This window comes from Amphiprion ocellaris, chromosome 18 (genome assembly GCF_022539595.1).
Source record: "Amphiprion ocellaris isolate individual 3 ecotype Okinawa chromosome 18, ASM2253959v1, whole genome shotgun sequence".
Lineage (NCBI taxonomy): Eukaryota > Metazoa > Chordata > Actinopteri > Pomacentridae > Amphiprion > Amphiprion ocellaris.
The window spans coordinates 18,806,323-18,822,473 of NC_072783.1; the positions used below are offsets into that span (position 1 = coordinate 18,806,323).

The 16,151-nt window shown below is 40.4% G+C and overlaps 1 protein-coding gene across 1 annotated transcript in view; it reads left to right on the top strand.

Annotated features, from left to right (window-relative positions):
• spata20 (spermatogenesis associated 20) overlaps positions 1 to 10,682 on the top strand; it is a 62,272-nt gene extending 51,590 nt beyond the window's left edge. Inside the window, 1 exon segment of the mRNA XM_023288967.3 lies at positions 9,589 to 10,682. Coding sequence (XP_023144735.2) covers positions 9,589 to 9,783 — 195 coding nt within the window. The 3' untranslated portion in view covers positions 9,784 to 10,682.
• The last annotated feature ends 5,469 nt before the right edge of the window (positions 10,683 to 16,151 follow it).

Genomic DNA, 16,151 nt, shown 5'->3' on the forward strand with positions numbered 1-16,151 from the left:
ATAATTCCTGGACAAGGGTTTTCTAATCATCAATTAGCCTTTCAACATGATTAGCTAACACAATGTAGCATTAGAACACAGGAGTGATGGTTGCTGGAAATGTTCCTCTGTACCGCTATGTAGATATTCCATTAAAAATCAGCTGTTTCCAGCTAGAATACTCATTTACCACATTAACAATATCTAGACTGTATTTCTGATTAATTTAATATTATCTTCATTGAAAAAATGCTTTTCTTTCAACAATAAGGACATTTCCAAGTGACCCCAAACTTCTGAACAGTAGTGTATGTTATACCTCTGTTTCTATTCATTGTCTTAATCTTGTAGGATGCAGACACCATTTTATGGGAAAACTATGAATGAGAGTTTGTTGTTATACCTGAGCTCTGGTCTGAATTTAAAAATCAAAACTGTAGTTTAAAATAATCCAGTTTATACATCACAATTTTTTTTACATTTTTATTCATTTTATTTAAATGAGAGAAATGGGATTGGTTTTAATCTTTCAGTTTTCCTTTACTGCACATTTCTTCTGTCTGAAGAAATTTTTGAAGCCAAAAACCTTACATGTTCAGCTGTCCTATGAACATGACATAAATTAATGCTGTTTTTTTTGTTTTGTTTTGTTTTTTTTTTGAAAACAAAAATAAAAGAAACGAGAGAGAAAACTGCACTGTGATACAGTAGCACATTTACCCCCTGGCACAGCTCTGTTTCCCTTCTTCTCCCCCCTCTTAGATATTTTCCCCCCGACTGTAAATGAAGCATCACTTACTTGGTAGATGTCTCTGTACTGTCATTAAAAGACAGCGTATGTCTGTGTACATATATGTTACTGTAGCATGAAATGGAATGTGGGCTAATGCACAGATGATTTCCAATACAGTGTGATGTAACAGCCCTTATGCTCGAGCCAGTAAGGCTTTTACACGACTTAAGATTCAGATTTTTACACATGCCTAAGTTTGTAGTTTCCTGTGAAGAGTTGGAAGAATACTGAATTTTTGCATCTTATTTCTAATTCTGTCTCGCTGTAAGACTGGGAGATAATGAAACACCTCTGACGGATTCCAGCGGTCTTTCATCTCACACGTGTAGATAGTTGTTAATGGTGCTCAGGGGTTCTTACTGTTCATCTGGCTTTCAGCACTGTGACCCTGACTATAAAGCTATGACTAAGGGTGTAACAGTACATGGATTTGTCCTTCCTGCACAGCCAGAACCTGCAACCTTTGCTGCTCACACTGTACAAGTCAATCAACCCGGCACCATGCTGAGCTCATACTAAACATGAACGACAATAAATACGCACCGTCGCTGTCGCCCAGTGGCCATTCTAATAAAGTTCTTTCAAACAGCGTGGCTGTGTCTTCAGAGTTGACAAACAAAGAGAGACAGGCAGTGTTACTGTGCAATATTTCAACATAAAATTGCACTGCTGCCTTTAATGGATAGTTTTAATTACTCCGCCAAGGAACGTGGCAGAGTTATGTAACGATCAGCGTACATTTGTCCTTCTGTTAATATGTGAATCTGTTTGTCTGTGCGCAACATTACTCAAAAATTGGCAGACGAATTTGGATGAAATTTTCGGGGAAGGTCAGAAATGACACAGGGACCACCTCATAAGATTTTGGCAGTGATGTGGCTTAAACTCTGGATCCATGGATTTGCGAAAGATTTCTGTATCATTGTGAGATAGCAGCACGGTGTCACTGTAACTATGACAACAAGTGAACACTATGTCAGCTGCCTGCATCAATTCACGCGGCCCGCTACATTTTTTGGTCACACAGTTCGTTGTCTGTACATAACGTGCGCATACATACCACAAGCCTGTGCTCACGCATGATAAATTTTTTTTTTGGTTTATTTAGTTTGTGGGTACATCTGTATTAAATGGCCAGATTCTATGCTGTCGTGATTTCTGATCATCAATAACTAATGAACAAATGCAGCATTTATAAAAAAAAAAATGCTGCATTTCTGACAATACCATATGGGGGAATGAACAGCCTTGGCGGAGTACTGCACTCTGAGTGCTTTTCTTGTTTGACTATGCTGCACTTGTCTTAATAGATATTGTTAATTTTATGACCTCCTGCGATGAAAAATTATTTTTTTTACCTGTTTAGCGTGTCTATATGAGCTTTTTTTATATGCTAGAAGGCATAGCATGAGTGAAATACGTGGTTAATGCAATGGCTGAACATGTTCCCCTTAAAACTACATTGTACTGATAACCGTTTCAAAAACACGCTTTCAGACTTCCTATGGGTTTCATATGTAACACACCTAAGGAACCAATCCTGTCAACCTTCGGGCTGGAGTTTACCATGTCATTATTCTTCTCATTTTTATCTTATTTTACTTTTAAAAGTTAATTTTTGAGGGACATTTTGTTCCTTTGTTTAAGAGGACCATGAGAGATACAGAAAATGTGGGAAGGAGCAGGGGAGTAACATGCAGGAAATGGCCCAGCCAGCTGGGAATCAAACCAGGATTCGGAACTCGCTGCTCACGGTATTTGTGCCCATGTGGTATGCACCGTAACCTCTCACCTGTTGGGGATTTAAGTGGCATTTAAGTTTAGACGGCTAAATAAAGACAACAGTTGTCTTGATCTGTATTTCAGAAAGATTAATTGAACAAAAGATAGAAAAAAACTTTCTTACTTAAACCATAGTTTCTCTGAGTTTTCAGCTACGTCACAGTGCAAACACACCAGCGGACATGACATTCGTATGCATACAAATGTTCCGTGTTATCTGTAATCTGATCAGTGTAATCTGATTGGTTTATTTTACTACTTGTCGCTCTGACTACCAGTACATGTCAGATGCTAGTCATCTGTGCAATATACACCACTGTCTCATTCACTGCTATTTATATTCACTCCGTTATTTATCTCCGTTATTTATACTGTATATATGTAAATAGACTGTTTTTGCACTACTTTAAGATTTCCTTGCACTGTAAAGGAGAAGCTCTGCAATCTCGTTATACATTGTATAATGACAATAAAGAATGTTCTATTTTATTTCAACACCTGCTGTGTTTGTGCTGAGTTGATGAAAGGAGTGAGGCTAGTTAGCATTAGCGGTCTCTCTCATGGGTCTAGTCAAGGTGACCGCAAATGACCAGAGCAATCCTAGAGCCTCAGGGCTTCTTTCCTTACCCCGTTTATTGAGTCGCAACTAATGTGTGGAGTAAAACACAATAAATAACAGGTGGGGTCAACCAATGGCAAATACACTCACCTCCCAGCTACTTAATTGCATGTTTATTCTTTTGAATTGATTTTACAAACTATGAATAATGCCTGCTTACACAGGTCTTTTAACATTCACATTTTTTGGCAATTTTGCCAAAGGAAATGTAGGGAAGAAGAACAGGGGAGTGACATGCAGTATGGATTCTGCCTGACTGGGTATCGAACCAGGGACTTGCTGTTGAAATGCACTTGCATCCATATAGTATACACCCTCCACTCTAGACTTGCTGTCAGGTCATCCTTAAAAAAAATCTTCTTTTCAGTATCATGGAATTCACAGAAGGGAATAGCTTTAGGCAATCATCATTTAAGAGAACTGTGTCATAATTAGTGAAGCCTTTCTTAGGTCCATTATACACATATTGACTCTCATGTTTATAGATCTGAAATACATCAGTGCAAGATAAAGATTTTCTGACAAGGAGGTTTGTGTGATCTTTTCTCAACAAGTTGTAGTAGTGGGGGCTAAATAGGCAGAGAAGTCCATTATACATATTTCCAGAAATTATGACTGTGAAATGAGCAGGGATTGGTCAACTTTTGGCTGGGCTGCCTCAGTGACAGTGTCTTGAAACATCAATGTCCTTTGTGGCAATTGCATCAGGAGATTTATGTATAACAAGCACATCTGGGACATTTCAAAACATCATCTTTGTCACATTCATATGTCTGACTTGATCTCTGTATATAAAGCATTGCTAATATCCCATGACTTTTACAACATCAACAAATGAAAATTCACTTTCATCTTAAATGCAACATAAGTTGATGAAGTATGTCATTGATGTCAGGGCATTCTCACATTCTCAACCTCACTCCCCCCACAGTAACAAGCAAATTCATTATTATGAATAGATATCTAGTGTATTGACCAGCAGATATCTGATTTCCAAAAACAGTGCAGTTTCAGTGAAGTCATGCTTGTTAGATCTTATTAATGTTCTCAAATCAGTCTATCTGAGCTACAAGTCTCCCATTCCCTCAGATCTGTTCCTTCTTTTTAAGTTTCTCTGGCCAAGTTTTCTTTCTGGCACTCTCACCCCTCCCATTCCCTCTCTTCTGGTGAAAATTCAAATGAAGCTGATGGTAAATTTTGTGTCAACGGATGACTGATAATGTGCACGGCACATGTGGCCCTGCTACAGCGACTCCCACCGTCACCAAATTTTATGTTTGAGTGTGAATGTGTCTGTCCTGAGGCAGAAGTCCAGATGCCAGGTTGTTATGATGACTGAGCAGGTCCCTCTGTGTGTGTGTGTGTGTGTGTGTGTGTGTGTGTGTGTGTGTGTGTGTGTGTGTGTGTGTGTGTGTGTGTGTGTGTGTGTGTGTGTGTGTGTGTGTGTGTGTGTGTGTGTGTGTGTGTGTGTGTGTGTGTGTGAGTGAGTGTGAGTGAGTGTGAGTGTGTGTGAGTGTGAGTGTGTGTGAGTGACCAAGCAACAGTGAGAGGGATGGAGGAAGTAAATCTCCCCATGCTTGGCTGCACACAGTGCATTCCCAGTCACCATCATCACTCTTGCTCAGGTATGACAGCGCTTCTCAAAAGTGTGTGCTTAGTGTGTCCATTGTGTTGCTCTGCCTCACTGACAGAGGTTGGCCCGTGAGTTGTGTGCATACTAGCTGGGTTATAATGGTTCCTGAAGCTGTGTGTGTTTGTGAGTTACTGTCAGCACAGGTACACCCTGTTCTTTTTAAGTGTCTGAGCTCGGCTGATTTGGCAGAGTGAGAGAGGGAGAGTGGGAGGGAGCTGTCAGTATAGGGACATTTACCGGGTGGGAGTTGTGTGTGTGTTGATGTGTGTTTGTTTCAGGGTTGCCCAGTATGAGGGGATTAACCCTGTGGGAGTTTGACTGTGCTCTCATGTGTAGCCAACTGTGCTGTCTGCTACAGCTTCGCACATGCAGGCTCACACATTTTGCGATGCACAGAATACAAGACCACACAGTTTGCATTCACTTCGTTACTTTTGCAAACCTTGTGTATACATTCACACATAATCCGTCTCCCTTTAGCTCTCTTTCGCCAGCATTCACTCCCACATACACACTCGCTGTGTCCAGTCACCAGGGGTCTGTGCAGATAGTGTTGTTGTGACACAGACTGACTACAGTGTGACCTTTAAGTTGAGTGTGTGTGGCTGGATGTGGTCTGGGCCCATGGAGGGACCACATGAAGCTGACAAGTGAAAGGAAGAGTCAAGACAGCGAGGGAAAGGTTTCAGCTTGGCAGGGAAATCCTCCTCCAGTCTCCATAGCAACGGTCACACCGTTATGACCACATTCCATCGCACTCCTCGCCAGTCTTCCCCTGTTTGTGTGTGTGTTTTAATGTCTACAAATGTTTCTCACCAACTCTCTGCCACTGTGTGAAGCCATAGTTCCCCGTGTTTCAGCAGTCCATTTATTTGTGTGCTCTGAGCTGTATCTAACAGGATTTAGCACCAGCACTGCTGAGAACAAGATAAGATGAGATAGAACAGCATCACTTCATCATCCCCTAAAGAGGAATTTTATTTGCCATGCATCCCATTTACTAATGGAAGTGCCTCAACACCACAGAGAAAGACAGCATAGCCCATTGGTAGCTCCTTGGCAGATGTGCAGATGGCTACCGGCACAAATGAGCATCTAAATGGCTGAGTTGAGCACTTGGGGCACATTGAGATGGCCATTGAATGAGAACATGAGGCTCATTGAGACGGGATGGAGAGGATGCGAACAGTTCTGCATGATGGCCTGGGTGAGCGCTGGCTGGCAGGTCTACAGGGGACAGAGGAGGACTGTCGCCTCTAATGGACAACTTTGTCTAATGGCCAAGGAAAGAATCAGGATGAAGGTAGAATGAGGGCTACCTGCAGTGCCCTAATTTGTTAAAGCCACCTGTACATGAGCACATGGCTTTGTATAAATTGGCTGGGTGCAGCTGTACAGGATGCACTGAGCTACTATTAATGGGTCAACTGACAATAAAATCCCTCCCTGGTCATTGATTAAACCTTGGAAAATTCACCTTTTAATTTTTATCTGTGAATATTAGCCCTTCCTGTCTGAAAATAGCTTAGATAGAACTCTACACTGTTCCTATTTCCTCAAGAATGTGTGGATCTATGAAATCCATGCCTCTCTATCTACAAGCAACTCTTCTTCCTGCTGCAGCTCAAGCACATCAACTCACCTACAACTCTGCTCAAATACTGTAAAGCTGCTCTATGCTACACAATGGAAAGTTTTAATACTGGAGTAATGTAGCTATACATGTTCAACCTGGAAACTAATTCTAAATATCGATACTATTTCAGAAAGCTCCGCCTTGCAAGTTGACAGGATGGGTTCCTGCGATGTTTTTCTTACTGAACACTGGCTGTCTGAATATGTGTTTTTGAGACTGTCATCACTACAGTGCAGTTTCAAGGTCCTCAATAATGGTGTTGGCTGCTTATTTTGCTCATGATATATTTTGTAGTATATAAAAAACACCATACAGGCTTGCTATATAGTACACAACTAGGTATTACTAAAAATAAGTCTAATGCCGTGGCTACACTGAAGTGCAATGTATGCAGGCTGTTTGAGGAACAATTGTGTGTACTTTGTACTTGCTATACCTGCAACACAAGTACTGCATAGGGTTGTGGGAAAACGAGACAGTGAGCTTTAAAGTTTGGATTGTTCTTTCCTCAGTTTTTGTCCTCAGCATAGTGCTTTTAAACATAATGTTTTCACTAAGTTTGTGTAATATGGGTAAGTAGACATCAGTAAACTCTGTATGGATTAAAGTTACTAAGCAACTATCAGCTGGTGGCTACTGGTAAATAAATGCAGATGTGCTGATCATGCTTACAAAGCCTGTTATAATTTCCTGTATATTGGTAGTTTAATTAAAACAAAAACAATTCATGACCCGTTTATGTGCAAAAGGCTTGCACACACCTCACCTATTTTGATAATTACTTATCTGCTCACACTGGATGTAGTTTGTTTTATTGAATATAATGGAAGCATAGTGTTACATTATCTGCTACGGAAATGACCCGCATATGTTGCACATTCATGTAATCTAAGTTTAAACTCAGTTTAGGCAGTTTTGTTCATTAAATTCCACATATACATGGAAATAACTTTAATTTTTTTTGGCAAATCAGTGTGAAATTAATGCTGCTGATTGAATTCTCTCTGTCACAAATACCAATAGAGTAATCCGTTTCCTACTGTGTTCTATTAGCTGCAGTACCAACAGAGTGAAACGGACTTGGCAGCAAATTAGGACAAACATAAAAACATATTTATGCCTTATTTGCTTCAACAGAATCCACGTATGTTCCCATGGCAGCGTGATGCTTGCAGTTTGTCTGCTGTACTTGCAAGGTGTTATACAGTGGCATCAATAACTTATGGCTCAACAAGTTTGCAGATATAACATAGTCCTTACTATTAGAGAGTATGGTCAGAAAAAGAAGCAGGTTCGCTCTGTAGCATCAGTTACCATGGTGAGCTAGCCTAGGTAAAAGAGAGCCACCTTTGTGACATTGAAAACTGACTTTATGCTCAACATACCTCACTAACCCATTAATCTTCCTTCGTAGTACAGCTGTCTAATGTCTTAATTATGTGGAGTTTCAGTACAGCAGCTGTCAAAAAGCTTAAATTGAGTGTGTATTCTGCACCATGTAGCTCTGTTGATCAATCAAGCCCACAGTCATCAGTGTTTGTGCACCCTTGAATGTATTCGGACTGACCTTGGGTCTATCATACACTGATAGACATGTCAGTCTCACAAAGCTTCATCTGACATGAGATGCATCACCGGACCTCTCTCCTCATGTGGTCTCCCCGTCTCCCTTCTTTTGTTGTTTTTGTGTGTGCTAGTGCTTGATGTTGTCATTTCTCACTCAGTTGTGAAGCAGAGGTGGTGCCAGGCCAAGAAGCAATGACACGCCTGTCCAAGACCACACACACACACGCACAACACACACACACACACACACATACCAGCATAAGCGGAGACGAAAAACAGGCAGACTCTTTCATTCTCTGTTCTGTAACCTTGAGCCATATTCACACACTTGTCAATACTTTTGGGATATTTAATGTGTTTGGTTGGCTATGACAGGACAACACTGATGTCTAACTGGGAGTCACTTCTGCTGCAGGCCATGGCAGCCACTGACCCACGACCCAATGTGTCAGTTTTGAGAGAATTATTTCGGGCTACTGTATGCACGTATGGTTGAATTATATGGCTGAATAAATAGAAAATAGAGATTGATCATGATACGAACTAGAGTCTTGCATGCTGAGAGGATCCACTGGCACAAAAAATGCAATTACACTGAACATCTTTGTCTCTGACAATAACATTCATCTTTAGTGACTGGACTGCTGCCACACAGAGGGAAAAAAATCCCATAAAACTGACAATCCAATCTCAAACCATTTGCAGAGTGGTCCTTAGACTAACAACTGACAGGGATCATGCTTTTTTTTTTTTTTTTGCTTCTTTACTGATCAGTTAATAAAACAAATTAAATGAAATGACTCATATTGATCTCCTCATTTCATTTTTCAGCATCTTAGTTTACTTTTTTATGGATTAAGCAAGCTGTAAAAAAAATGTGCTTTCATTTTCGTCACAGTTTCATTTGTTGTCTCTATCCGTGTGATTGCTGTAAATCACAAGTTGATTTTATGACTGCCTGCTCCCACTCACAGCAAAGTTAAAACTGCCCACTCAAAAAATATTTGTGTTGAATCCAATGGGACCAACAGGATACTAGTCCAAATATAGTCCTCTAGTCTCTTGTCTCCAGGGCCTTGAAGGACCACAGGTTGTACTTTATTGTGTTATCCTTGACATATTTTTAAATGTGAGATCTTTATCATGTCAAATGTGATTAACTAATAATCTAAAATCTTAAAATGTGCATTAGCTATTTCGCTATGTTGAATAACAGAAAAAGCTGGTCAATGAAAAATACAAAAAAAAAAAATAGATTTAATTTCAGTTTTTTGATTTCTTTTCCAATTTGGGTTAGGAGATCACTCTCAGTCTTTTTATAAATGTGGGGAGCACGAACAGTTGGGACTCAAATGCAGCAACATGGACGTTCCCCCAGACTGTCAAAACGCAGAACAGAGAAACCTGGGTTATAAGACACAGAGGAAGTAAGACTTCATTCATCTCAGGATACCAATCCATACTAGACAGTTGTTTGCTGTTACATTGATGGCGCATTTATATTCAAAATCTTGCATACTGCACCTGTAGCTAACAGTATTACAAACATACGCTGTTTTTTGTTTCTTTATTTCTGACAGGTCGTGATGCTTACTGACGGAACTGCCGAGGGTTTCCTGTGCCAGCGTTTGCCTGTCCTCTCCTCCATGTCCCAGCTGGGTGGTGTCGCCACAGCCTACGTCTGCCAGGACTTCACATGTTCTCTGCCCGTCACTGACCCTCAGGAACTACGTCGGCTACTCCTGCACGGCACCACGGACATGCCGACAGAATGACAACTGCAGAACTGAGTGACTGTTTTACAAGAAGGCCATCATCTTCAAAAGCTGTGCTTTTTAGATCTGCAGCCCCAGCCCAGCCTTATTTTTGCTGTATTTGGATAGTGAGCCTGGTTTTATTATAAATGAATGCCAATGCTTTAAAAGCTGATATGCCATGTTGGTAGGGGGTAGATACTATGAGGGCGACTGCCGCCAGCCATTCCAGACCTTTAAAAAAAGAAAGGCTATTCTTTGTTAGCAACACCAGCTACGTATTACCTCACATATCAGCTCCAGTTACATTTTAGCAGACTTGGATCAGTGGAGCCATGTTGAAATTCAGGTGTACAAATGTCCTTATGAGGAAATACGCACAGCAGCACTGGCAGCCTACTGAAATGATGTAGCGCTCGTACTTGACTATTAGCCCAGAAGTAAACTTCAGGCTCTTAATAGACCATAGCCTCAGACCACTTGGATGAAGTGGACCGGTAATATTTTGCAGATGAACCAAGCTGCCCCGTTGTCCTCTCCTGGCTCTGTGTTCCAGCTCCTGCATTCATGTCAAATGGATCTGACAGTGGAGGCCTGCATGCCTTGTGCATGTTTGTGTTTGAGCGTATGAAAAAAGGTTGGTTGCAGATTTGTATGTAACCATGGTTGTAACGCTTAAAAGTCTGTTGTGTATGTATTTGATTTCATCTGTAGTAACATTGCAGTGAACAAGCTGCTCTCTCATAAGACTCCATTTACCACCAGCTTGCACTTGTTTATTTCTGTTATCTTGGATAAAAGGTTTCTTCTCCGCTGCAACACGCACTTACATCTTGTGAATTTCAACTTGAGGTTTAGACATCAAGAATAAGCAGCATGTATACGCACAACCCTGAATAATAAACATATTTCTCTTACAAGCAGTACCCATTTCATTTTAAAATGCACGCTTGTTTTGTGATAAAGTAGGATCGTTCCCAAAAAAAAAAAAAAATTAAAATTCAGGTTTCTTTATTTTAGCTTAAAGAGAGGCTAGAATAAGATATGTTGGGTATTTGGGTAACATTTTTATGATATGTTCTTTGCTTCTGTGTGAAAGTCAGTCCAGGTTGGGAAAACTTCATCAGGAAGGGAGTGAATGTGTCCCAGCAGTTTGCCTTTCTCTTCCTCTGTGCTATAAATACTCATCATACGCTATTGTGTATTCTTCTCCTCGTCTCTTCCCCCTGTAGGCTGGATGAAGGTAATGTAAACACTGTGGAACTGTGTGTTGTTGCGAGAACAGGCACATGGGAGAGAGTGTATGAATGTGTGAGAGGGAGAGACAGATGGGCTGCTGATGTTGAGGCGAGGGAGTTTGTCCCGGAGGGTGCTGCTTTGGGCTGTGGGAGCAAAGCAGGAAAGAAGAAGGGAGGATGGAGGGATGCGTTAAACGCGAGGCTTCCATCCCGACACGACGTATGATTCGCCACCTCACCTCACCTTGACAGGTGAAATGAATAGCCGTGTCATCCACCAACGTACTGCGAGAACACCTACACCATCTGCACTCGTTTACCTTTGATTCTGCCTCTTTTTTACATTTGTCAGCCAATTCTACCCCTCCTTCCCTCCTCTTCCTTTCAGATCTGGCGAGGGCCTTGTCGCCTCAAGAACGAGGGAAGTCGATTTGGTAGGCGACAGCTTCTTCGGAAGAACAAGGAATTGCCAAGAGAGGAAAACAGGGCGAGGAGGAGGAATATGAGGTGTGGAGATGGACAGGGATAGGAGAGGGAGAGCCGTCACTTAGTTCCATTTTAGCTCTGGAGTGTCCCAACCGCACTTTTCTTTACCTGTCAGATTGGGTAAAGTCATGCTTTTTGTCACTTTAGAACTCCTTTACCAAATGCCTCCGCTGTCTTATCTCCCCTTCCCTCCTCCGGTGTCTCACCCTATCATCATCTACCAGGTTGGGACCCCTCTATCTTTCACTGCACACGTCTCTCCCTCTCAATACCTCTGCTGTGCTCTATCCCTCTAAGCATATTGGAACTGCTGTCTTCTCATTTATTCAGTCCTTTCTCCTCACACACATCATTTGTTATCCCCCTCTCCCCTCCTTCTCGAATTCCTTCACTCCTCTCATTATTGTTCTCCACTAATTGTTTTGATGAGCTGCATAAGCTAAATTTTAATTAGCCCTGAGATTAGCGGTTGACCCCAGCTAACCTGCCGGCCCCTGCTAATTATGAAGCTGTAATCTACATGGCACAGATCTGAAGATATTAATCAGAACTTCATCTGTATAGTCCATTTTATAACGAAAATAGTGCTTACATGACTCCTGAACAAAAGGCATGAGGCACTAATGAAACTATTTAGTGAAAAGTGAAACCAGATAAATAATAAAAACTGTATAAAATCATCCAGGCCAGTTGAAGCCAGTTTTAATAAATGTTATTGGCTGACTTGTACATTAAAATGCTCAAGTGGTGATAGTTTTTTGAATGGTTTTTCATGCCATATTTTATGCATGAAGCGCTAGAAGAGCTATTTCTGCAAACTTAAGTATATAGCTTTATACATATTAAAGTTAAACGGTCAGAAATATATCTTGAAGCCAGTTCAGGTATTGCTTTAATGGAGATTAGCACCATTTTGAACTGTATTTTGCAAGCAAATGAAGGGAAACGAAACCTAGGCTAATGTGCTCTCTTTTCACATTTTGTGTACGAAGCCTTGCAGCTGCATTTTGGATCGAGTTAAAAATTATTTAGCGCTTTAAAAAAAAAAAAAGCACCAGGTAAAGAGAGTTGTAATAATCAAGATGAGAATAAATGGAAGTGGGAATAACTTTGTCAAGTCCTGCTGCAGGCAGATGATGTTTTTACTGATCCTTTCCTAGCTGATGAGAGAACTAAGAGCCTGCAGCCATGCCAGTAGCTGTATGAGGCTGTTGTAAGGCACAGCAGCACTCTGAGCTACATGCAGCCACCAGTGTGCTAATATTTAGCAGGTGTAATGTTTACCATGGCATGTTCATCCTCTCTAATTTGTTAGAATTACAAAATTACAAGCACAGCAATACTAATGGAAATGTCATTAGCATTGCCACCATTTGTTCATAAACTAAAGCAGGACTGAGACAGAGGAAAAGACAGCATCACCTGCTGCATGGAGAGCTGCGTTTGTGTGGAGCTGCAATGATTAATTGAGTAGTTTTCAACTATTTAATTAATCACCAACTATTGTTCGTGGATTACATCTTCTTAAATGTGAATATTTTCATGTTTCTTTAATTCTCTCTGACATTAAAATGGAGAGATTTGTGTTGTGGACAAAACATGTACATTTCTCTTTAATTTTGTACCTTTCTCCGTTCAGGAAGTTCATAAAGCCCTTAAAGCATTAGATCATAGAAAACCTCCTGGACCTGATTGCATAGATCTTGACTTTTTGAATCTGGCACCCTATTACAATCCTTTTCAACCTCGTAGTGAAAAAGAGTGAAATTCCCTTGGTTTGGAAATCAGCTTTTGCTCTCCCTTTATTAAAAGGGGGTAGATTTTAACTAATTATAGACCAATATATAATCTATCAGTGCTGGCCAAACTTCTAGAAGCTCTTTTGAGTGAGCAAGTAAAGAAATTTTTATATTCCAATGCTGTTTCACCAAAATATCAATCAGGCTTCAGAAAAACAAAATAGCATCATCACAGCTGCAATGAAGGTGGTAGATGACATTATTGAAGCACTTGACAAGAAACAGCATTGTGCTTAATTCTTCTATTGATCTGTTTGTAGAGGTTGTTAATCTCAATGGGATTTCTCCTAGTTAAATAAAGGCTAATAATAATTTAAAAATAATTGTTGGTAGCAGCCATACTTCTGTGCCAGACCCAGACCTTAAACCAGGTTGGAGATTCTCAAACAGTCTGATAGAAATAACATAGCATAAAAAGTACCATGTGTGTAAAAATTGTTGCTAGTTTTCAATGGCATCTTGTTTGTAAGTACATTCTGTAATTTGCAAGTTCCAAATGTTTGAACAAGTTGATGTCTAGACTGCAATTGTGTGTGTTAGAGGTAAATAATGAAGCGACAGAAAATCTATACTGTTTTATTCCCAGGTTTGTGTATGCATGTGTATTATGTAATCTCCTATTTATCAGAATGTGTGTATATTTCATGATTTCCACAGTGTGTGCATCAATCTGTGCTGTGGATGAAAGCAGTTTTTCATGAAGCCGGGCTATCTAAGGTTGTCTGTTGTTGTCCCCGCTATCAGATAAGACTGCTGTGTTTCAGTCTGCGTGATAATGAGGCCACAAGGGGCTGAGAACAGCGACACACTAACTTGGAGAGAGGCAGAGGGGTTCGAGGAGTGTGTGGGGTGAAGACATGGATGCTTTTATTCTGCTCTTCTGTCACCGAACTCAAAAACCAGACACATCTTGAGTTTGTCTCTGCAGTCTGAGGTGGTCTTTCACAACGTTTCACTGTCTGTACCGTTTAAGCAGCTTCATTTTGAAAAACTTTGACAAAAAGTTCCTGTTTAATTAAAAACTTTTTCTGTTTGTTCTTGTTAACACAAACTAGTGTTGCATATATATGTATTTATGTACAACGAGTCACTATATCTTAGCTATGTTATCACCGCAGAGTGTTCGGTGTGTGTGTCTGTGTGTGTGGTAGTGTGTGAGCCAGAACAGCTATCCCACCCCTGGTGCCTGTCTGATAAGCTCAAGAAACTCCCAGAAAATCGATACTTCTGCTCATCAACCCAGGTAGGTACCTTGGCGACTACACACAGACGACACACAACAGAGGCACACGTGCACACAAAATGGAGTTAAAACATAGAGAGGAGTCCTGGGAATGTAAATGTCCTGATGTGCTGTCTTCCACAGAGTAAAAAAGGCTGTCAGTGTGGTATGTTTGCATAGTAATGGACTGAAACCGCATTGAATTTCTTACCAAGTGATTTATGCATGTTTTAGACCACACAATAGAAGTCAGGCAAGAGTTAGAATGAGCATCAGTCGTGAGCATTTTCAGTCAAATCATTTTATATAGAGCAGTAGTGCAAGATAGCTAATTCTGCATCTAGGATGGTTTATAAGGCTTGAAAAAGTCTTGTTTGTCAATGTGTAAGAATTGCTCTGTTTCTTTGAACACTATGGCTGACTGATCCTGTATGTTCACCTGCTACTCATTAATTTGGTCTCTGTGCTATTTGATGCTGGGAAGGTAATATCTGTTGGATTTTTGAAAACTTTTTGCCAAAAAAAAATAGCTGCCTGCAACAGCTAAAAACCATAAACTGTATATAAACGATGTCTGTAGCCTCAAGATCAATAAAGTGAAGCCAACTCCGAGGTGCCTTAAACCTGCATTCTTGCTTGGAGACAGCAGGGGGAGACTCTAATCTAATTGTGCAGAAGTCTATAAGAAACTGACCCTACTTCTTACGTGATTTGCTGCTTTAGTAAACATTTTCCTGCTGTATTTATGGTCTCAATCATTAGATTCAAGCCTTCTTCAGTACAGCATGATGGTCACTTACTAAACAAGAAAAGCACTCTCAGATATCGCAGTAGTCCGCCAAGGCTGTTCATTCCCCCATATGGCATTGTCAGAGATGCAGCATTCATTTATTAGCTATATGCTATATAGCTATATGAACAGAAATCACGGACTCGGAGACACCTTCACAAATTAATCAATTGCTCCTTGTATCCTTTCCGACGATAAGTCCCAATAAGTCCACAGTGGTCGATTTGTAGTAGGATCACAATCGTGATCGTCAGGAGGCAGCTGACATAGCGTTCACTTGTAATAGTTACAATGACGTTATCTCACAATGATACAGAAATCTTAAACAAATCCGTGCATCCAGACTATAAGTTACATCACTTCCAAAATCTGATGAGGTGATACTTGTGTCATTTCTGACCTTCCCTGAAAAGTTCATCCAAATCCATTTTGTTCGTATTTGAATAATGTTGGGAACAGACGGAGTGGCAGACAAATGTTCACTGATCGTCACATAACTCTGCCACATTCCTTGTTGCATCCATCTTTTATAAAGTCTTGAAAAAGGTTCACGAGAACAACCCAAACAGTAAGGTTGGGAACCGTACAATGCAATGATGAGCTGAAGGATGCTTAAACTCTTTGGAAAACTTGAAAGAACTAGATGCAAGCAGGGATTTTCAGTGTTTTATCACCACAAGCAGCCCAGACACAAAGTCATTAGATCTATTATCATATCTACTTTAAACAGACATGTCACAGTCACTTGATTTGAAAGTACTTCTTGCCAATTTATCACCATTAAATGATATATAGTAAGCCAAATGACAAATCAAGACAAATCACACTTTTCTTTTAGCTTTATCTCACCTAGT